Source organism: Misgurnus anguillicaudatus, chromosome 8 (genome assembly GCF_027580225.2).
Source record: "Misgurnus anguillicaudatus chromosome 8, ASM2758022v2, whole genome shotgun sequence".
NCBI lineage: Eukaryota > Metazoa > Chordata > Actinopteri > Cypriniformes > Cobitidae > Misgurnus > Misgurnus anguillicaudatus.
The window spans coordinates 26,748,035-26,772,592 of record NC_073344.2 but is presented as its reverse complement, the minus strand read 5'-3'; the positions used below and the strand labels follow the sequence as shown (position 1 = coordinate 26,772,592).

The 24,558-nt window shown below is 39.2% G+C and overlaps 1 protein-coding gene and 1 pseudogene across 4 annotated transcripts in view; one reads left to right on the top strand and one right to left on the bottom strand.

Annotated features, from left to right (window-relative positions):
* The window catches only part of LOC141365605 (uncharacterized), a 251,496-nt pseudogene that overhangs the window by 18,111 nt on the left and 208,827 nt on the right, over positions 1-24,558 (bottom strand).
* Positions 1-24,558, top strand: part of rbfox2 (RNA binding fox-1 homolog 2) — a 32,089-nt gene that overhangs the window by 1,472 nt on the left and 6,059 nt on the right. For all 4 annotated transcript variants that reach the window (XR_008646398.2, XR_008646397.2, XM_055213616.2 and 1 more), the window contains exons 2-6: positions 16,679-16,867; positions 17,080-17,235; positions 17,467-17,520; positions 18,396-18,488; positions 24,447-24,534. Coding sequence is in view for 2 of the 4 variants with exons in the window: in XM_055213616.2 (XP_055069591.1) it covers positions 16,679-16,867; positions 17,080-17,235; positions 17,467-17,520; positions 18,396-18,488; positions 24,447-24,534 (580 nt within the window). In the remaining 2 variants the exon portion in view is untranslated. The remainder of the gene's footprint in view (positions 1-16,678; positions 16,868-17,079; positions 17,236-17,466; positions 17,521-18,395; positions 18,489-24,446; positions 24,535-24,558) is intronic.

Sequence of the window (24,558 nt, the reverse complement as noted above, 5' to 3'; positions counted from 1 at the left end):
AACCTTTACGCAGAAATACTGGGAAATTTTAACATTAATACATCTATAACCTGGTGAAATTAATACTGTAGGGAGAACTTGAAACATGGAAAGCATCTAGTTTATTCAACTTGCCAATAGTTTCCTGTCTAGACATTTCTCTTTGATTGGTACTCTCTATTTAATCAGTTTTTAATTCTCAAATTGAGTTTTTAATTCAGGAATCACAAATGACTGGAAAATCAAAAGTCAAAGAGTTTTCTGTGGCATTATACACTGATGTGGTATCAGATGAGGATTTGCTGTATCACTGACAGTAAAGAGGCTTTGTGTTGTGTTAAAGAGATCTGTGCTGGTTTCAGAGTGGCATTAGTCTCTTGATCTCATATTTATCCTAATGCAGGATTGGGGGGGGGGCTAAAACACACACACACACACACACACACACACACACTCAGAGATTTGCAGATAAGCCTTTGCATGTTTACAGCACGTTTCACATTACAAATGGTGTTTTATTAAGTATTAGATTTGGTTACGGGTTTGGTTTTAGGGGTTTATTTAGGAAATGGCTCATCAGAAAATGAATTCTTCATAATTTATTCCTCATTATCCCATCTCAGATCTATATGACTTTCTTCAGCTGTTCTCATAAACGCGTCATTTCGCTTCAGAAGACCCAAATGGAGTCATTTGCATTACTTTAATGATGAAAGGATGTGCTGTTTGGTGCTTCACCATATTGATGGTGATTGCCATATAAGATGATGAGATTTGAATTTAAAGTTATTAGTTGGATGTGTTTTGTTTGGCTTTGAGTATTAGAGCCATGGCTCCAGAATAAATTTAAAAGGGGTAGCACCTGGACTTAATTTGGTGGCACCATATTTGGGAGTTGGGGCAAAAAAGAAAAACACTAAAACAAATCCAAACGTGTTTAATGCAAAAATCGAACTATTACAAATTATTACAGATGACTTCTTGTTTATGGATGAATCAAGTAGGAGTTGATAAAACTGATAAAAATTTTAATAATCCAATAAGTTCAATCCGACCAAAAAAGTGGTATCAAATGCAAAAGTGAAAAATGGATAAACATCTCTTTAGCATCTTTAATGTAATCCGAGTAAGCACATTTTGCACTTTTATAAACATTAAAAGCTACTGTATGCTTTTCCTAAATCTGTTGTAAACTAACGTTAAACATTAAAGGTATTGCGGATGATTTTCTTTTTCTGGGTGGATCATCAAGACTATTGGTCCTCCAAGTTGTCAATCAGGAGTCTTGCGCAATTGCATTTTTTAAAATAGTGGAGAAGGCGGTTCTTTTCTAAAATTCGAGAAAATCCTCCGCTACACCTTTTAAGTAAAGATTTTTATTCTTAATATTTCAACTATAATAATGTTATATTCCTTCATATTTGTTTTAAATAGTTTGACAAATTAGCTACGAATAAATAATGAGTTTCTTTCAATCATAAAAGATATAAATGGAGTTAAAGATGTTCATGTGTGGTGTTTTTCATTGTATCCACAATCAACCCAACTATAAATCGACTGCATATGGTGGTGTTTGCGTACACTTTTGTAAGGTAACCGTTTTTTTTTTTTTTGTAGTATCCCATACATAAATTTGGTGAATGCCGTCTCCTTTTAAGCAATATGATAGGCTGATTCAGTAGCACAGCATGCATGGGGAGGCTTCATGTCATATAAAGCTCATGTTTTGTACTCTCATTGAGGAGGTTTATAGTTTTAACATTTAAAGTTTGAACACGCAGTTGTAAATTTTTTGTTTCCCGAAGTAGCTCCACACTGCATATACACGAAACTCGTTCGTTTTGGCCTCATTTTGTTTTGTCTTTATCGCACAAATTCTCACAAACCATTCTTTACATCGCTCACCTCACATAGCTGTGCACGTGCTTTACTGCAGCTGGGGATACCTGATAAACTGAGGGAATGATGGGGGTGAGGAGAGAGTTACCGGATGCGCCACAGACATAATCGCTTGCGCAACAGAACATTTATCAGTATTAAAAATAAAAATATGTATTACACAGTTTTGCAGTGGCACCAGTGTGACCGCTAATTTTTTGCATCTGCAGAAAATATGATCACAAAATGTGACCATTTGATTGCAGTTTGGGTTTTATATGTTGGTGTTTTGTTTAAGGGTCATGTATTCTGACTCTGCATACACCACATTAGCTCCACATGATGGCTGCTGTACAGAAGACATATTTTTCATGGCTGTAATTTGCCCTACTTACCCCCACATCTCCAGTAATGACCCTTATACCATTGCACACATCTGTTACCATGGCAGCTTTGAACTTTGACCCCCATGAGTGTGGCAATACATTCGGGGTGTGGTGGTGATGGTTATTTCGACAGATAACAGAACACAGACACACGTTTTAAGTTTCTACCAAAGTCTCGGTTGATATCATGCCTCTTACGTCATCTGATGTGGTGTTTAGTTTGGAATCTTAAAAATAAGTCTGATGTCTCTCCCTGCGTCCCAATTCATCTACTCTAAATAGTCCCAAATTATAATGTTGAAATGATATGCTTAATGGACCGGATGGGCTACTGCTTCCGTTGAAAATTCAAAGTGCAAATCAATGCAGACTCTTAACAGTGGACATTACCCACAAGTCAATGCAGGGGGAGGGACACTGCACTGAATTATTCAAATTATGCCAAAGCATTACTTAATTAAACGATATAGTCAACTTTACATTAGAAATAATGAAGACCGAAGAAATGCTGAAATGCATTTTGATGTGTGCTATTATTAAGAATCATAGTGTTGTGTAGACCGGTAGTTCTCGAACTGGGCGCTTGCATTGACATTTAATCAAATAAATTAATTTACCATAAATTCTGTGTAATTAAACCTAGACATAAGGCTACTAACCAACAACACTACATTTGGTAATTACATTGTATCAACTTTTGGATTTGTTTTATGTCATAAATTTTCTTTAGGGGAGCCACGAATAGATGCATCGTACACAAGGGGGGTGGAAACCAAAAAGTGGCCACTGTTGTAGACAACAACGTTTGCTACACACTGTAATGGTTATACTTTGCAAAACTTTAAGGGGTGGTTTCCCAGACAGAGATTAATCCAGGACTAGACCTTAGTTTAATTAGGAAAATAACTCGTTTTAACAAACGTGTCTTACTAAAAACATTACTTGTGTGCATTTTGAGGCAAAATAAAGGGCACTGATGTATTTTAAAATATGTCACTGCAAGTTGTTTTCAGTTTGGACAACTCGTAAATTTATTTTAGTCTAGGACTAGTCTAATCCCTGTCCGGGAAACCACCCCTAAGGGAATAGTATGGGCAGTTGATTTGGGATGTAGTTTGTGTTTCTGGTCTTAATTTGTGACATCATCAGGAGTTGGTTTGACATTTCTGAGGCCAGAAACTCATATCTGCACGTGAACCCTCGCAGTGACTGAGCTTTCAGTGTCATTAAACGGAAGTTCACATTATTTTGATCTATCAGAGGCTGTTAAACATTTCTAAAAGGTCTAATTAATAATTCAGAGGGGTTTTGTTGATAAAATCCGGCTATGCCCTTCATCTCTTTGTTTCAGACTTTCACACACACACACACACACACACACACACACACACACACACACACACACACACACACACACACACGCGCGCGCATTAAACTCCAGACATGTTTAAAGTCTCATCTAGGTTCATATGAGAAACATTCGTCTCATCTTTCCTCTCTGCTGTTCTCGACTGAACTCCTCCCTCTTTTCATACGGACCATCTGCTCACTCATCTTTCTCTCCGTGATCGCCTTCATTCTGTTGTTTTCCTGTAACGGGACGTTTCAGGTCAGTAAGTTTGAGGGAGTCGTTGTATTTAGACTCGCAAAAGATCTGGAAGTTCTTCCACTGAAAATCAGCTCAGTAAAGTGTTGGCAGGAGAGCGCGTCAATCCTTCAGGAAATGGGGCACATGACTGTGGTTCTGTATGAGTCACTCGCTCTCTCCCTCGCTCTGTTTCTCTCGCTCTCTATCTATCTCGCTCGCTCGCTCTAGTGGTCTTTTTCACACACATGGACTCCAGATGTTTCTGTCTTTATTCTTTGGACAGCCGTTTATTCAGATCTTATCTGAATCTCAAATATCTGCAGAACAAAAGATTTAGAAACCAGATTCAGGGTGATTTGGAAAAAAGCTTTATTAAATTTTAGCGTAGTTTACTTATAGAATTACATTTGTGATTTATTTGAATGTTATTTTAATTATCTGATTGTTTATTTTAATTGTTTTGTGGGGAAATGATGCAGATGTTTGAGATTCACACTTTTTCAGTCAAACACAAATGATTATTTCTAGGGTTTAAGAAATTGGTTAGTTAGTTCTCTCTCTCTCTCATATTCTGGAGTCGTGATGTGCGTAGTCCTAAGTGTTCCCTCAGGGGAATGAAGTAGAAACATTAGTTCCAGGTTGAACTTCTCATGGGTGGGTTATCAAGAAAATATGAAGAGAGACGTAACAGTAAAACAGGGATCACCACTAATTCTCTGCACATCTCATCTAAATCATCTTTAATTTTTAAAGGCAGTTGGCCAACAACATTTGCCCTCGTTGTCAGTGCAGTATAATGTTCAAATGTTCCTGTTTATCTGGTATAAGTGCTAAAGCTCATCTACAATAAATATTAACTACAGCAGATCTTTTGGTAATAAGTAACTATTAAACTTTAATTCCTGCCCTAAAACTTCTGACACCGTGAGTGCTCCGTCCGCTCGCGCTCTCTGCTGTTTGTCCCCTTATGTGGTCCTCTTGTTTTAATGTCTAAACAATAGATGAGACTGAAGCCCGGTGGAGCGGTGAGGTGCATGTAATCTGGTTATACACCACTAAAGACCAATTAAACATGAAGCCCAATTAAAGTCGGAGAGAGCGAGAGGTTTCAGAAAACATTGAGCTGGATTTAAATTAATACTTTGAAGGTGCCAAAGAATGCATTGTAATAATCTGTTAAATTCTTCTCTGATATCTACATAGAAAGTTTGTGGCTTTATTAAGTGCAAAAATTATCCAGAGTCAGTTTTTCATGTCCATTTACAACCCTAGGATTTGCCTTTGGAATGAAATGGTCTGTTATTATCTTATTTGAAAGGGTCATGAATAATAATGTTGAGCTCTGCTCTGATTGGCTGTTTCTCCTTCTGTGTGTGTGTGTGTGTGTGTGTGTGTGTGTGTGTGTGTGTGTGTGTATAAACAGATCTTATGTTTGAGTCTGTATCAGATTTTGAGGAATAATCAATTGTTTGGAGATTGTTAGTGGACGTTTCTGAGTGGTAAGTTTGTGTGTTTTTTCAGTATGGACCTGCATAACATAACCGTTATATTAACAGTGACATTGATCAGTGGCTGTTTTGTCTTGTGACTATATGTTTTTTCATAATGTGTATGACAACTACAAGTTTTACTTGGAGATGTGGAGCCAGCGTGCATGAGTTTAATATACTGCTTGTGAAGTCGGTGGACAGTGAGACAGATCACCAGAGACGGAGGTTTACAAGACAACAAAAGTATTTCTGGAAGTTCTGATTGAGGGTTTAAGTCACTTTACTGTTTGGTTGATTTTCAATTGGAGTTTCTGTCTGTCTGTCTGTCTGTCTGTGTCTGCTTCTTTCATGTAGGATTTCTTGAGCACATTTGTCTCAGTCAAAATCAGGCAGTTTGGTCTCGGTTGATGATAAATGTGAAAAGTCACTCAATGATCACGTGATTGGGGTTTGTTTACAAACATAGTGGAGTTTTCCAGTGGAAATGTCAAGGTTCAGTAGGCGTTTAATTATAGAAGGGTCGGTACTTCATACATGACATAAACTTAACTTTACCAAACCTCAGTGGACAAAATAGTTGACTAGTGCACCTGAGATTTCTTTAACCTTTCAAGAAACTTTCTATAATGAATTTCACAGCAGCCTAAAGGCATTAAATATTAGTGCAGACTCATTGAAAACAGCTGACAAGATCAAAACACTTCTCAGATGGAAAAGACAGAAGTGTGTTTATAATGATGATGTTTTAGATTAGAGTAGCATCAGCAGCAGATTTTGTGTGTTGAGTTCAGTTGTTTGTTAATCTCACTCTTGATCTTTTTTGCTGTAATCCTCCATCCATATTTTTATCCCTTTATCACCCGCCGCTTAAATTAGACTTTTTCTACATCTTTTTTTACCTAAACCTATTCATTCTGATCATTGAGGTAGTGGGACAGCATCCTTCATTAATCATATAATAATGCGTTATTAATAATAATAATAATAATAATAAAACACAATAACGTAAATTCATTTTAACGACACTCATTTTATTAACGTGCAATTAATACAATGTGCAATTTCTGTTTGAGCCTTGGCCTTGTTGGATAAATTGAGATGCAGCCGTAGACCGTAAATAGTCATTAAACGTCTAAAATGATCTTTATTTGTAAGGTGTACGTCCTAAATGCTAAATCTTATACAAATGATGTGTCTCCATCCACTTGTTTGTCTGAGATTTTGGGTTCAGCTTTAAAACATGCAGGAATGAGAAAATAAAGTGCAGTGCTTGCTTGATGTTAAAAGAGTTATTAAGAGAGATAAATCATGAAAACAATCTTCCTCACACTGACTGACAGATCTGAAATATTTAAGGTATGGGATGTGGTGATTTTTTTAACCTTCAAAAATCTATAACTCTATTTATTTCGCAATTATTTTGCAGACTCTTTCGCTAATAATAAATGTACATTTGCATAAAGCATCCATATGTGTCCACACCCATAATTAATTACAGTATTACAAACTTGAATTGTGTTAAATGAAGGCAAATATAGAACAGATATAAATGTGCAATTAAGTTCTGATTAGTCACGACGAGTTAACTCGTGACATTTATGTGATTAATCTAGATAAAATATTTGAATGTATTGACAGCCTTAGTTTTATTATATTGTATCAAGATTGGATTGTATTGTTAAATATATGATGATATACCGTAGACCTATAGAATGATTTAATACATATTCAACAACGAGAGCATGACATTCCTAAAGGACTTTTGCTATGACATGCTGTCTATACGTGTAGTAACGTGTGTGGGGTGAGCTGTCCTAGCACGGTAATACATTAACAAATAGTAAAACAAAAAACAGCTACAGAGGATAAAGTGTTTTTAGTTAGCATGTTAATTCTTCTATGTTTTTATGTGTTTTGCACTATTTTGAATATGTAGTTGAATTTGATATATCAAAGTTCAGGGAGTCGCATTTTAATTGAATAAGTTAAAATGTAAACATGTTGTTGAAACCTCAAACAAACACATACTCTTAAAGCGGTCTTAAAGCGATGACACTGGTCACCAGACTTTTGGGTTCAAGTGTAATTGGTGCAGTGTATTTCAGATCAGATAGTACAAGTACATGTTTAGATGAGGTGCTTTACAGGCGTCATGAGAGAAAAAGACAGAGATGCTCATTTGTTCACTGAAGCTGTATGTACTGTGAATGCAGTGATGCAATAAAAATCCTGCTGTCACATTTATGCTATTAATCCTGTCGCTGTAGTACATGTAAGTGTTGAAGTGGATCTGTATGAGCAGGTTATGTAGGAGGAACGCAGTCAGATACATCAATGGAAATGCTGTAAGAGACAATTATACTCAAATTAATCAAACATCCGCCCCAAAATTACAAACCACCACAAAGAGTTGAATCAAATTCAATCAAGTGTCACATACCGGTAAAGTAATGGCGCTTTTTAATTACATAGTACCCCACGGTTTAGTTTAGTGGGTCGGGTCAGCTCACCTCACTTTGGCGTGGTTAGCTTTCCATTGAGTTTAGTATCACTTTGCAGTGGGAGGGATTTATAGGCGTGTCGTTATATTTGCGCTGCCTACTGCTGTGACATCATACAAGTTAGAGCGTCGCTGTACATTCCTATACATTTATTTATTTCTCAGTCCGCCACAAAATTAAAATTGGCCACCACAAATAGATGTTTGCATATCGCGTTTATCACTACCTCTGTCTCTTGTGACAGTTTCTGTACAAACACCTGTGGCATCAGTCGACGGCGCTCCGCTGAGCCTCATTTAAGTTGCATTTAAGCATATATAATGCTGACGTGCTCGTCGCGAATGTTCCGCCACAAACTGCAAGTCTGGAAAAAAACTGTCCTGGTGTTCCTGATTCTCAACCTGTGGATGTTTTTCATCGCTAAAATAGCAGAGCACAGATGACAACATGTTTGCTCGAGACAGCGCAAGCTAGCACTGAGGTAAAGCTAATCTTTTACATTATAGCGACAGTGTTTCTACAGTGTTTTCACGTCATGTTTGGTATCAGCTCGGATCGCTTGGAACCTCAACCGAGGTGGTACGAAAAAAGTATATGGTACTATGTACTGCACCCAGTGGAAAATCTCTCAAAAGAAAGCTGACCCAAACTAACCACACAGTCCAAAGACATACAGGTGAACATACAACTGAATTAGAGATGCTAAATTGTCCTTTATTAACTTGTGTTTGGATTAACAGTTCTCGGCATGAATATAATCATACATGCTGTAATGGCGTTTATTGATAAATAAATAAATAGGGAGACGGGTTTGTTCAACTTCATTGGTGCTGCAGAGACCAATCAGCATCTAAAACAATCTGGGAGAAGGGGTGTGAGGTTTTATAATAGTACGTTTACTTTTTATGTGGAATGTGTTTGTAAATATGTATTTATGTTTTTAAAAATAAATAAAATACACTTTTTATCTTGTCAATAAAACTATTCTGGAGAGCGCAAAAGTGAGACCTCATTCACACAGCACTTTGGTCCCAGAAAATGTTCCTAAAATTGTCAAGGAGGCTTCAGTGTGGATACTAACACTTCCTGTAAATGTTCTGGGATCGCTCCCATAAAGAGGATCTACAGTAATAACATTCACAGAAGGCTTTCTGTGTGAACAAGAGGCAGAAACAATGACGTAAGGAGCGCACGAGTCATCGCAACAAGAAGTTATGGTTGAAACAAACGCAGATCAACATTCACAATGAGAAATGTCTTTAAACTGGACTGAAGCAGAGATCTGGGAGATCAACACCATCAGCGCTGAAGCTGAAATCATTCACCAGCCTGACAGAACAGAGCATCACACCCAACTCTTATCATGAACTAAAATACACGCAAGAACAAAAATCTCATAAAGATGTTTTGCGAAAGAGAAATCACAGATTATATGCATGCTTCTGATGCTGCGGAAAACCTACAAAGTGCATGACTTTAAATACGGCACGTGTCTTTACGGTTAGGGTTGAGAGAGAGAGAGAGAGAGAGAGACAGACAGGGGGAGGAGTGAAGAGAGAGTCGTCCTGCAGGAGGACAGAAGACATGAATACACACGATCTAAAGCCGAGAGAGATTTAGATGTGTCAGTCACATACAGAGGGACAGTAAGCACATGTAAGAGTGAAACACACACAGTCTTGTTGTGTAGTTAGTTTGGAGTAGGATGATGGGACTCTTTTACCCTCCTGTGTTATCGGTGAGTGTTTCTGTGCTTTAAATCATTCATGTTGCTGCAGTGTCATTCATTGACCGTGTGTTTGTGCAGAAGAGACTCGCCTGTGTTTTATTCGCCGTTATCCTCCAGTAAGATGCCTTTATTTTTGTTAAGTGCGTTTGAATAATGTAGTGTGTGTGTGTGACACTAATGAAGGCAGAGAAAGTCTCATGTGTTTCTCGTGTGTTTCTCCAGCTGTCTCTTGAGTGAAAGGGCCAGGTGCCTAACAACAGTCCTCCTTCATCTGTCTGTCTTCATCTCTCATTCTGTCTCTTTCTCATACACAGCATTTGCTATTAAACTGCAGCCATACAAATCAATCTTTATTCTTAGTCTCTCTCTCTCTCTCTCTCTCTCTCTCTCTCTCTCTCTCCCTCCCCCTCTCATGTGGTTTCCCGAGGGTCCAAGCAGCTGTTATCTTAGTGTTTCTTTAAAAGCAGGAATTGATTGGGGGGGGGTAGGGACTGTACATTGATTTTTAAAGGTGACAGTCAAAAGCTTTGGAAAAGTGCAGAAGCCTACACACTATAAATGCAGATGTATGTGTGTATGCATCAGATATAAACAAATCTCTCTCTCTCTTTCTTTCTTTATCTCTCTCTCACTCTCTCTCTCTCTTTCTCTCTCTCTCTCTCTGTTTGTGCACAAATTAAATTAGTTGTTTGACTTCAAATCTAAATGTCAATGTGTGCGTAAATTGTGTGAAGTGTTTATGTGTGCAGTTTATTTTGGACACACAAAGTAAAACTCAGTAGTTGAACAATTAAAGAAAGACTGCAGATGGTTTTTATTTATTAGCAGCTCTTGAGAGAAGTTCAGGTATTTGAACCCCACCCAACATTTGGCCTGAAGGGTGGGAGAGACATTTACCTGCCATGCACACACACGCACACACACACACAGCTGCTTTATAAAGGCAAATCTTTATATATCTAACACATGCACAGTATCCATTACCACCTGTACAAATCCATCTGTGTTTTCTCACTTAATATGAGCTTTATCTGAATGCATGTAATACTCAGATTGCTGCATTTTACACAGCCTATCCTCCAACCCATACAAGTGTTTAGGTCATTTGTGCATATGACCTACAGATGCATTATATGCAATAAATACCAGTGACTGTACTTTTACTCGCTTGTTGTTTTATGCGCTTGAGAAATGGTTGAGTTCAGGGCAAGGGTGGGGTTCGGCTTTACAAAATATTTTTAATAAATGTTTATAAAACTGTTTCTACTTTTTAAAATGAAGGAAATTCAATGCCTTGTTTGTCAAATTACACGCAAACATCCATAAAACATTACCATAGGTCATAAGCTGCTGGCCTCTAAAGGGTGCTTATCCTTAAAACTTAACTTAAGGTCCTAATCATAGATATGTACACTAGATGTCGCCTTGGCTACGGCAGTTCATTGGAACGAAATGGAGCCGCCATCTTGAAACAGCGGAGAAGGTCCTCGGTTCGAGCCCCAACTAGGGCAGGTGGCATCTTTGTGTGGAGTTTGCATGTTCTCCCTGTGTCAGTGTGGGTTTACTCCGGGTACTTCAGTTTCCTCCCGGCCAAAAACATGCAAGTAAGGCAGATTGGAGATGCCAAATTGTCCCTCCCCCAACCTTGAATAAAACTTGTGTTTGGATTAACTTCTTGCCATGAATATAGCTGTAGATGCTGGAATGGCGTAAAGACATGAAGGAAGAAGAAGAAACAGGGGAGCCATGCATGAGCGTCATTGTAGGCAATGGTGTAACGGAAATAAAATCACCATAAATCGTCATGAGTACAATTTTCTAGGTTTTTTGGTTCGTTCCAACAGTCAGACATGTATTTAGCATTAAGTCCAGAAAAAAATTGATATTTTGAAAATCTACTTTTTCTAACTATAATGCACAGTGCTAGTAGGCCTAATATCCATACGCAGCACAAAAGTCCGGCATCGTCCATGAATTCGAAGAACAGGCAGAGATAACAGCTTACCTAGTTACCTAGCTACTTCCTATGACAAGACCCCTGTTCCAAGATGGCGGCGGTTTTGACGCATGCTTAGAACCCCAAGGCGACATCTATGTATATCTATCTATTGGCGTTTTTCCATTGCATAGTACCCCACGGTTTAGTTTAGTTTGGGTCGGGTCATCTCACCTCACTTTGGCGTGGTTAGCTTTTCCATTGAGTTTAGTATCACTTCGCAGTGGGAGGGATTTATAGGCGTGTCGTTATATTTGCGCTGCCTACAGCTGTGACATCATACAAGTGAGAGGAGAGCGTCGTTGTATATTCCCATACGTTTATTTATTTCTCAGTCCGCTACAAAATTAAAATTGGCCACCACAAATAGATTTGCACATCGCGTTTATCACTACCTCTGTCTCACATGACAGTTTCTGTTCAAACACCCGAGGCGTCAGCCGACGGCACTCCAAGTATATATCGCTGCAGCCTGGAGACTGCAGGTGGGAGGACCTTATGCCGCAAGTGGGAGGAGCTTATGCCGCAAGTAGGAGGGATTTCAGAAATTTGCAAGTAGGAGGAGTTTACGATTCAGATGGGACAGTGGTGAATCCTCTGGAAGTTTGTACAGCCCACTTGCGGCTAAAGCTCCACCCACTTGCTGCTAACCCACCCATTTGCAGCTGGCTCCAACCTCCGTTTATACCCCTTTCCGGCGCTCCGCTGAGCCTCATTGAAATTGCATTTAAGCATATAATGCTGACGTGCTCGTCGCGAATGTTCCGCCAGAAACTGCAAGTCTGGAAAAAACTGTTATGGTGTCCCTGATTCTCAACATGTGGATGTTTTTCATCGCTAAAAGGGAGTTTGGGAACTTATTGCAGAGCACAGATGACAACATGTTTGCTCGAGACACAGCAAGCTAGCACTAAAGATAAAGCTAAGCGATGACGCTGTTAGTGACGTTTCTTTCAGACCAATCAGTGATTTACTGTGTTTTTCGCGTCACGTTTGGTATCAGCTCGGGTCGCTTGGAACCGCAACCAAGGTGGTACGAAAAAATTTATCGGGTACTACGTACTGCACCTAATGGAAAAGCTCCCAAAAGTAAGCTGACCCAAACTAAACCAAACCGTGGGGTACTATGCAATGGAAAAGCGTCATAAGTGTCCTAATAAGCTGCTTCTACAAACATTTCAAGAAAAGATTAAACAAGGCAGTTCAAGCTTCAACTTTTCCTTGTTATGACTTTAGATGAAGCATCAATAAAAGTTTAACCTATTCGTTTTATTTTCTAAAAGTTATTACATACAGTTAATTGTACAAAAACATTTTTGCCAAACTGAACCTAGAGAGAAACAATGAACTACAGGTTTAATGATAGATCAAAACATTACTGTGGATTTATGCGTACTTTTACTTAGAAATAAGAAACTGTATACTACACAGCTCTCTCTATCTGTGTCTGTCTGTTTACTGTAAAGTATTGTGTAGGACATTCGATACACACACATACTTCTATGAATGTATTGCTCATGGCTAACATTGTTAAATAGAAATCTATATTTTTTCACATCTTTCATTATAAAACACTATATGGGACATCTGATACACGCACAACAAAGAGTTGTTTGAGTAGAAACTGTAACGAAAGTGAGAAAATAATATTTTCATAAAAGTTGTAATTTACAGAGAATTTTTTTTAGTAGGAACCAGAATAATTAAAACAATCTCATATAAGTGAGTCCTACGTATGTTGAACTTGCCTGTTGTGGGATCAGTTTGCTTTTGGTGTGTTGTTATTTGTGTAATAGTTGAGGGTTGACGTTGAGTTCGAGAGATGTTTTCCCATCAAACACCACGTGGGACGATGTTCATTCCGGACATACAGATCATAACTGAGCTTCTCAAAAAATACAGAATGACAAAATGATGTGTTTGAAGTTGATCTGCCATTCGATGACACTTTTGAACTACACAATCAAGATTTTTTTTCTTAAACATTTTGTGCACATTAGCGTGTGTGTGTTTGTGTGCGTTGTGTAAAGACGCGGTTCTCTATCCAAACGAGATCAACGAGTTTCCTGGCTGTAGCCCATGTGCTGAGGGTGGAGTGTGACAGACAAACATTCACACTCAAACAGAAGCACTTGTGGTTTGTTTGGAGATTTGAATCGAGAACCTTTGGACTCGCAGACGACTGCAGGACTGATTGGACAGTGAACTTGTAGGAAGTAAAAAGTCATGCCTGCCAAAAGAGACAGCAGTGAAGTCAGATTAAAGCTGGCCAATGAGCTGCATCTAAAGGTCGATTGATGTTTTATTCTCTAGTTTCCATTTATACTTCTGCATCATTGTCCATCGTGGACATGCAGACCGCTGGTACAAACGATATCAAGACAAAAGTCGAAGAAGCAGTATCTTGTTGTGTATCTTGTTGGAATAGCATCATCAGTGGTGGCAGCAAATAGACAGCGGCTGTTGTTGCAGCCTGATATGTTGAATATTACTCCTCAACTTGGTCCAACTTTGTTTTTAATGTCGCAAGCCGAAATGCTTGTTTTGACCTGATGGAGGGGTTTCTAGCAGGCCAATCGCAGTGCTCATTGTCCACACAGACTTGGTGCATTTACATATGGTGTGCAGAGTATTCGTAGGCTATGCCATACATTTGATGCAGAAGTATAAATTGGGCACTTGGGTCTGACTGACAGCACAGCTGGGCAGAGGCTCCGTCTGGGTTTTATGAAGCATGAAGAGATCCTCCTGTGTGATGCGCTTAGATCCCACAAACTACATTTCTGCATATGTTGTGCCATTATGAAAGTAAAATGGATTGTGATGAAATGAAATACATCTGTAGTATGCAGCAGGTTTACTGCGAGTGTCTTATCTATATGCTATACGGTGTTTAGTGATGATGGAGGGATGAGTTGTGTGTTACTGTAGACTCGTGTCACAGCTGCACGGATGGATGATAACGGGACGCCAGCTGACCCGTAACTAAAGCAGTCACTGTTCAGAAACACTCGCTCTGTCTGGTGTACACATGAGCGGAAGAAAGTCTGTCCTACTCGTCTTTCATTGACAAAATAACATTATTAAGCTCATTGATTATAATCAATTTTGAATTTAAATTCATTAGCGAATTGTTTTTGTTATTTTATACAGCTTAATTACAACATTGAGTCTATTAACGACTTAGTGCTGTTTAGACAGAAAATATGGTTAAAATGGAACTTAAAGCATCATCAGATGACCCAAAATATGTAACATGCAAGATGAAAAACGAATGATAGACGTTTAAATCATGCAGAGCGTTCTGTGCAGTCCTGCATTATAGTTCTGAGCTATAAATACTGTTTGTATCTCGTTCAGTGCTCGCTCTCTCTCTCTTTCTCTATTCACCACGTTGCCATGTAGGGAAGAGATGTCGGATGCTGGAAGCAGGAATGCACCATTCCACCCTGACCCCCCCTCCACTCTCCCGTCTCTGTAGTGATGTGATGTTATGTAGATCGACTATGAGCTTGTCAGTTTCCATCATATTTCTTTTCATTACCGTAATGTGAAAAGATGAATACATCATGACAGCATACACAACAGTGTTTGAAAAAATGCTTACATGTGTTTTCCTTAAGATACTGATGATCAGAGGTATAAAAATAATACTGCTTAATAGCGATGTATCAGGGTTACAGCTTTGGGGGTTGTAGACGGACACCGGCACAAACACTTAAATCATGGTGTTCATGTGTTTCTTTCTAATGACTTTACGAGTACAAGAAGAACATTTACGGGCACTACTTGAATCCGCATGCCAACGTAATTATTCACATTTTCACCAAAATGACTTTATTACGGAGAAATACTTTGATAATAGACAAATAGACTTATCTACATAAACTATATGCATTTGTTACACGTCATGCACAGTTGATCAAAATTTTAGAAAGTCATGAATCAAGGAATTATACAACCTCATTGACTAATAAAAAAAAACTCAATATACAACAAAAGGTACAATAGACAGTATCAGCAAAGTATAGATGTCTTTTAAATTGGAAAACAATCACTAGTACGGTTGTATTATTCGGTAGTCAGTCGGTTTTTTGATAAGTAGTAAATTGTCATCACCTGCTTTCAGATGGAGCAGCATTTACTACACAAAGCTGTAGTTCACAACTTCAACAGACTTCAACAGTTTGTGCAAGTAGATTACATACAAAGTCAATGCAAAGTCAATGCAAAGACGCGACCAGACGTGTGGCAATGCAAAAAAAAACACACATTATTCGACTCAAACGCGTCTTCGCCCAACTTGAAAATATTCAACTTGAGTATTCTAGAGCGAGTAACGCAATGCCCCGCGTTTGGTGTGTACGTAGCATAAGAGCTTTGTTCTCCTCCTCCTCTGTAAAGTCTAATGACCCCGCGCCTTCTCGTGATTCTGAGCGATTTTGACTTGCGGTGCTGCGTTAACCCAGATTAACTGAGCGCATGGTGACAGAAAACGATTGATGCGTCATGCAAATAAGTGGTAAAAACCCGGTTGGCACCCCCCTAATATATTGGTAGGGAAACCGCTGTGTATAATGTTTTGTTGAAACATGGGGAACAACTATACTTTGGCAATATGTACTGAAGTATGTAAGGTCATGAACTGAAGTGAATATTTGAATCAGAAGTTTTGCTCAGATGAGTCTTAATATTAAATCAACATTTACAATAATCAAATAGATTCTCTACATTTGATCAAATTAAATTCATCATCCAGAGTTGGTGGAAAACCTGAGCTTTCAGACTCTGTTATTGAGTTAACTTCCTCTCTGTCCATCTGTACTGGTCACTACATTAATAATGAGGGACTCATGAATATTTAAACAGCCGCCTGAATCCTCTTGTCACCAGAAAGACAGAAATACATCTTCAGTGCCATTTGTGAGAGGAATTCTTGCATTAGAGACATTAGCACATTAACTGTGATGTCTGTCTGTCTGTCTCTCCATTCCAGTTCATTTAATTTCTCCTCTGTTCCTGGTGATGTTTTCCTTTTCCCACTCGCTCGATTTTTATTCTGTATATCCTGACGAGACGTCAATTAATATTTCTCTTTCTCTGCCTCTCTCTCTCTCTCTCTCTCTCCCAGGGGTCACAGGACGCAATGGTGGCTCAGGAGGGTCTTGCTCCTCCATTTTCCAGCTTCCCTCCTCCCCCTCCCCCTCAGAACGGTCTCGCATTGGAGTTTGGGGGAGGCAGTAATTACCCTGCAGGGGGGCAGGGGCAAACGGAGACCCCGGCGGTAGTCAGCACCCCCTCTATCCCGAGCAATCCCCAAGTAAGTGCTAACCCCCCTCCATGAGCATATGGTGACTTCTGATCACTCGCACCATTTGGAGGACATACAACAACTGGTTTTAAATGACTGCCTGATGGTCTAGTTTATGTGACAAAGGTCTTGGTTGGCACCTCGTCCGTTTTATTTCACCTGTGCAGATTTGTGTGTAAGGCCTGTCTCTTTCTCTCTTTTTTTCTGTCTGTGTCTGTCAGCTGTCAGACAGCTCTCCTCAGACAGAGACTCAGTTGGTTCCTATCAGCGCTTCGGGCAGTGATGAATCTTCAGAGGCTAAAGGCACCCCGAAACGCCTCCACGTTTCTAACATCCCCTTTCGCTTCAGAGACCCGGACCTGCGGCAGATGTTTGGGGTACTGGATGCTTTGTTAGATTTAGGATTCTTGAAACGACATTGTGTCATAACCGTAATGAGAACAAGGGCCAATTCTGCCCCCTGGTGATCAAAGCTGTAATGCCACATTAGTGTTTTGTTTTTGATACAGTGCCATCTTTTACATAAAATGGAAACAGCTGTGTGCTTTGCTCTTTAAGAGCACATTTGCTGCACAGTTTATGCATCTTTTTATTTATTGTTTTTATAGCAATTTGGAAAGATTCTGGATGTGGAGATCATTTTCAATGAAAGAGGGTCAAAGGTAAGACACTTAAATTGAGTACTTTTATCTAATTGGGTTTTATGGCTTTAAAGCAGAGATTCTCAGCTCTGGCCCTCGAGCTTCAACCCTGATCAAACTCACCAGAGTAAGTTAGTCGAGGCCTTTAGAAATACAACAAAGTTACAGGCAAACGAGTTTAATCAGCGTCAAACCTAAACTTTGCCGAAAAATGGATGTCGATGGCCAAAGTTAAAAGCTTCTGCGTTAAAGCAACGTACGCACCGTTTTAAATCTTTTGCTTTAGTTTGGTTGTGAAGAAGACCCCATCTTGTTAGTTGTTATTCTTTATACAACAGGTCTGTTTAATGCTTTATTCTGATTGTTTGAGAAATGTTCCACGGGTGTTGATCATTTTTCTGTAAAACGCACACCTGATCTGTCAAATGTCTTAAATAACCACCAGAGCAATGTCTGTGGTAACTGTGGTATAAGAGGAATAATTGACTTCGGTCCTTTGAATTGTTCGAAAATAATGCACACCCGCAGTGTAACTCTGCTTCGCGTCATGCCGCATTACCACCTTGGGTCTGCGTTATTTTCCAATAATTCAACGGCACGTCATCAATTATTCCTTCTACACCAGATCTCTTATAATTAATTTGTGCTCTTTGACACTTAAAAATGGCACACGCCAGTTTAAAATAAAAGACTTGGGTCCTGTGTTTTGTGGCTGATGGTAACACGTTTGAATAAAAGAGATTTAAGTTGTTCAGCAGGAAGGACGATGATCTTTATTGAGTTATGGGTCTGTTCCTCACACGAAATGATGTTAAGCTTGAGTATTAGAGCGATTGAGTGAAATAGGAATGCGATTAAAGGGTCGAGTGTCTCGTCCTCTCACCTCTTTGCTTCAGGGTTTTGGGTTTGTGACGTTCGAGACCAGCGCAGATGCCGAGAAAGCCCGGGAGAGACTTCACGGAACCATCGTAGAAGGACGAAAGATCGAGGTGAGATTCTGTCTCTTTCTGCCATCCGATTTACAACACAAGTGTCTTCTTACTACTCGAGATGTTTAGCTGTGTGTGTGAGCTTAGCAATGCATGGTTGCATCTCGACTGCAGTCCATTATAGACTCCGTGTCAGTTTCTCTCGCCTGTTCTGTGATTGGTTGTCGTCTGGCTGAGTGTTGGTTATTAACAGCATGCGTTTTTTTCCACATTTAAGTTCAACAACGATCAATTCCGTACTGAGCATGCTCACAAAATATATCTGTTAGCCAATCGCGTGCTGCATTTGATGCCGTCTCTGTTCTATCTGGTTTGAATGGCTTTTTTGTTCATAAACATTTGCTTGGATTCTTAAGATACACAAAGACCGTTAGGTGATTCTGAATGCTTTTCACAACTGTGGTGTTGTACCTTTTTTATGGCGTTTGTGTGCATAATGTGAGGAAATGGCTTTGTTTTTTTAGTGCATTTGTAGATTTGTACTGTGATTCTGGGAGATGAAAAGAAGCTCGTTGCTTGCTGTGTGTGTACGGTGGAGAGCTGCATGGAGCCACGTGTGTTTTTCCCTCATGAGCCAGGCGTGTTTGGCCTTCTGGTTTTCTGGGTGTTTGAGTCGAACTCCTCGAGGGTTTTTTTTACCCTCCTGCATGATATCTGAGACGGCTGCCTGCGTTTGTCTCTCATAGACTGGGGAAAATCGTTTCTTTCTTTGTTTTAAACTAGCCTAAATCATTTTATTTCTAAATCTGTCTAGGTTATTTCAGATCTAATGGCAATGTTAGTGTATAGATCAGGGGTGTCAAAACGTAGACAAAACACCACATTACACTGGACAATAGTTTAAATAGTTTATTATCTGTGGATTTATAATGTTTATGAGCACAGGAAATGTAATCATTTCATTTTTATCCTTACACAACTTGTGCATTGCATATAGCATTAGACACACTGTAAAAGCAAAAGTTGAGAGAAAATTTAGTTAATTGAAGTAATTTTTTTAAGTAGATCCAACTTTTTACAGTGCATTAGTAAACATTAATAACAAGTCAGTGTTATTAATGTTTACTGATGCACTGTAAAAAGTTGGATCAAAGTAATCTAATCCCTTTTCTATATAGGGGTTGTTTTTAAGAAGACAAAATTTTTTTCCTGATTTGTCTTCTATGTCATCTACAGACCTGCATGAGAATGGCGAGATGTGTTTTAAAGTAGTTTATCTGTCCTGCTTAATTTGTATAACTGTCTTTGACACCCCTGTCGTTAGATGCATGATGCCTGTGAAGTTGCTCTGTGGCTCCCCCTGGTGTCTATGGCTGTTTGTGCATGGGATCGGACGCAGCCCATAGCGCAGTGGAGCTTGGTTTGGGTTTGCATGAGTCTGATAGAGGCCATACGCCATTACGAACTGTCAGATTCATTCAAAAGAAGGAAATGGGTTTAATCTGGGCAGCACATTTGTAAGCAGATCAGTTTCAAATTCAATTAATTTGTTTGCTTTGAATGCCATTGTGTTTACTCAGATTCCTTTCATGTGAATAATTGAAGAGAAGTTGAATTTATCATGATACTGTGTTGTATGTAATAACACCCTAATGTTTTGTTACGTGAGGGGAGATGTGTGAAGAGAGTGATACCCAAATCAATCTCTTCACTTATCTCTCTCTCTCTCTCTCTCTCTCTCTCTCTCTCTCTCTCTCTCTCTCTCTCTCTGGCCAGTCTGTCTCTCCAGCACTGCTCTCACTGTTTCCTGTCTGTTGCATCACTTCCTGTCCATGTCTCTATTTTTTACCTCTGATGTCACTGTCTAGGCCCCTCCCTCAAGTGATGTCATTTGTTCGGCATGTTACTCTCACTAACGGCTCTTAGACGTCCCTGTAAACTTCACTCATAGTTCCAGCTTTGACTCAGACTCACACCATTAACCCTGCGAGTGTTTGTTTGAGTTTCTCTAATCATACGTCCCTTTTCTCCTCCTCCCTCCTTTATGAAACAGACGAATGCGGCCGCAGGCTCTTTAGCACACCAACAGACAGATTTGATCACCTGAAGATTTGTCTTGTTGTTTTTGAATCAGTGTGTGATTGTCTGCCTCACAATTTGCCCCCTTTCTTTTGATTTTGTTTGTTGGTTTTTCCAATCTAATCCCTCTTGCTCTCTTTTCTGGTTGTTCACACATTCTTTGCATTGTTTTGTTTGCTTTTCGTTGTTCATTTTTTTTACTTTTTCTTTTCTGTTCCCTTTGACGATTTCTGTGTTGTTGTTGTTATTGTTGTCAGTCTCCACGGTAACTGCTCGCGTGTCGTCACGCCGTTTCCTGGCTCATGGTAAGTTTGTGTATGTACGGCTTCATTCCTGATCAATCCCACAATCCCCTGAGAGCTAAACTCCAGCCCCCTCAAGCTTTACAAACTGTGGTCTTTCGCTCTTTTGCACTGATTAGCGTGTTATTTTTGGAGGGAACCGAGATGCATTAGCCCCATTTCGGAGACGACGGCAGCCCTCGGCCGAACGCATCCTGCTAGCGGCGTCTGTTTGCGGCTAGCCTAACGGCATCTCTTCCCCGAGGTCTGTCCTGATATATTATGCAACAGAGGCATGGAAAAATCAGCTTTATAAAAACCAATCACCATTTTTATATATCTCATGTCTGTAGTAGTCGCTAAGGACCACAGAGTACTGACAGAAATGACATTCCCTTCCCAGTGCTCGCCATTTCTCCTCCTTTCTACTCCATATCTTTCATGATCATTAACACTTTCCCACGCACTGACACAGCTGATGAGATTCTGTCACACTAAATCCCTTCATTTTTCTCCTCATCCATCCATCTCTCCATCCATCCTGTGGTACCAATAAGCTCTCATTAGGGATGGGCGGTATGACCGGTTTCTGTTCACTTTGCAATATAAACCAATAGTTGAGTTTCCATGCAAAATAACCTTAATGTCTTCCATGTAGTAAATGTTTTACAAATTAAAGAAGGAAAATACTTCTTCTTTTCACAAATCATTTTTGGAGTTTGATGGACACAAATGTGAACATTCTACATTAATGTGGCGAGTTGCAATGCTGCTTGACAATCGCGATGTAATCAACTCGCATTGTCTACATCAGGAGTACTCAAACTCCGTATAGAGGGCCGGTGGTAGCTCTTACTTGCCTGAACACACCTGCCTGGAACTTTCTAGTTTGTTTAGTAAGACCTTAAAGGGTTAGTTCACCCCAAAATGACAATTTTATCATAATGCCCCATAGACTGTCATTTAATCTTCACAATCAAGCCCAGAAAAGAAAGACATCGCCAAGATCCACGTGCCATCAGTAGTAGAGCCCTGCATGGGCCTGAAATCTAGGCCTTGGCCTAAGAGGTTTAAACCCTAGACCAGCCTGAGTCCCAACTTTTAATCCTCCCCATTAGTTATCTGTGACCGGAGATATTAGTCACTGCGTCGCGCTTGTTTGTCTAAGTAGAACTCTGTGATGTTTGCTGTGACATTTTTTTATGAGAGAAAGCACAAACCATTTGATATTTGAAGTGTAAAACTTAAAAAAAAAGTACAGCTGAAAAGTTAAGGAGATCTCAATCGTCTCTGCTGCTACGTGATGCGACAACCACTTTTACAAGATAAAAATATACATTGTGTTTTTGTTGATTTAAAGTTTTTGATGATGACCAAGTGGTTCGTGGCCGACAGCAAGAATCATATATTCAGCATATCACAATGTTAGTTTAAATGTTTTATATCAACACATAGTATTTTTTAAAAGTGGAGGAAGGTTGCTCTGCTTCTCGGGCTGCACAAAACAAAATTAAATAAACATGAAGTTATTAAAACATGCGGGTTGCCTTACCTTACACCTTCACTATGCATCAATTTTCTTTTAATTTAAAGTGATAGTTTGGCCAAAAATGGCCAGACAAACACATTTTCAATATTTTTAGAAGATGTCATAGATCTTTCGTTAATTAAATGTAAAGTTACAGGGTCCACTCCTTCAAGTCCAAAAAATTTGCATCCATCCTTCACAAAATAAATCCAAACGGCTCCACGATGATAAACAAAGGCCTTCGGAGAGTAATCCGTGCGCTTTTGTATTAGAAATCCAACAGTTTAAAACTTTTCAAACTAAAATAACTAGCTTCCGGTAACGCCGGATACAGAATACAGGCTGTTTAAGTATTGTTTACAATGTTTGCATAATGGCTTAAATAAAAAAGGACATAAACAAAAAACCTTGGTAATTATGTCAGCAGCATGCACTGTAGTCTGCTCGTGAACGCGCACTGAAGGACAAAGGAGGAGAACAAATTGTTGAATAAAATCTAAGTTTGTTTTGTTTTCTTTGCACACAAGTGTTCTCGTCACTTCAAAATAAAAATATTATTGAACTACAGATTGAACTATTACCTTTTTGCCGTTGTCTTTCATTATTTTCTGGGAAAAGAATTGGTAATCAAACTGCAGTCTATGGGACGGTCACAAGCCTTCCAGTTTTCATCAAAAAATCTAATAATGTGTTTTGAAGAAATTTGAAGGACTTGATGGTTTAGAACGACACACGGGTAAGTGATTTATGATCTAATTGTCATGTTGGGGTGAACTAACGCTTTAATTGGCCGCTTCAAATGTCTTTGAGGTTTAGGGAGCACTGGTCTACACTGTAAGCACAGTATTGATAATATCTTTTTCGATTATACCCTGTCATACCTCCCTTCCCTAACTGTGATTCTTCAGTAAGTCATTAGTGATTGTTTCAATGGTTCATGCTTTCACCAGTTCAGACTCAGATATCTGCTGATTGATTCCACAGCTTGAGACAAAAACGTCCCTAAACGTGCACGCACACACATCGAAATTGTTTCTCAGACGATATTTCTGCCCTTATATTCATGTAAAGATGATCGACTCAAGCTTGTTTTTTTTTGTTGTTGTTGTTTTTTTGGTGTTTGGTTTTGGACTCATGAGTGTGTGTGTGTGATAGTGTTTTGCATTATTGGTCTTTAGCGTGTGAGAGAAGTGTGTTGATGCCTGCTGGTGTTTTTCAGGCTTCATGAGTTCATTTATTGTGACATGTAGCATATGCATCTCTCTCTCTGTCTCTTTCTCTCACCCATGAACTCCGTCACTCCTCACAAGGTCTGACAACAACCAATCACAGGCTTCCTTTCATTTGACGCACTTTGGTGTACTTGTTCATAACAAACTGGATGGCTTTTTGAGTTTGGCGTTTCTGATTGGGTGAATTGTTCTTAGTCTTTTTCTCTGTCTCTCTCTCTCTTTTTATCTTCTCCTGTTTTTGTGGTTTCATTGAATGTGTCGACTGGCTCTTTTTTCTTTCCTGCATCCCTCTGTTTCTGAACACACACACCCCCCCCCTTCTCGGTATGACTTGTTTTAGTTTTTTTTCCGAGGGGGCGGGATTAGGCTGCCGAGTATTTGAATTGGTCCATAGGCTGCATCTGATGCTTGCTGATTGGCTGATATGCTCTTTTCTGGTTAATGAATTGTTATTGGCTGAATGTGATTTTGCTCAATGCTGTGCACAGTGTATTGATTTTGTCATGTGTGATCTCTGTTTCTCTCTTTATCTTCTTCCTCCATTAGCAGTGGAATGCCCTGTTTTCATTTTGCTTTACACATTGATTTATGGGTTTTTGTGTTGAATGTTTGAAGATCAAGTGAAAGTTTAACTGATGCATGAAGCAATATAAGGGAATATCAATGAGTCCACAATTTCTGCTGTACCTGTGAAATATTTCCTTTTTTGTATAATGCATTTATAGTAGATGAGTTTGAAACTCCATTTCACGTTAATATCGTAACACTCACGTAATTAGCCTTGTTTGCAGAATTACGTAAAAGGCTCTTGGATGATAAGAATAGCTCAAGATTAAATGTGAAAGCTTTTGAAATGTAATGTTGCTAATCAGATTCTCATCTTTCTCTGATAAAACAGGTCAATAACGCCACAGCTCGAGTGATGACCAATAAGAAGTTGGTTAGTCCGTATGCTAACGGCGATGGTCTTAGCACACTGCCCTACGGTAAAAAAACCTGCTTCTCTTGTT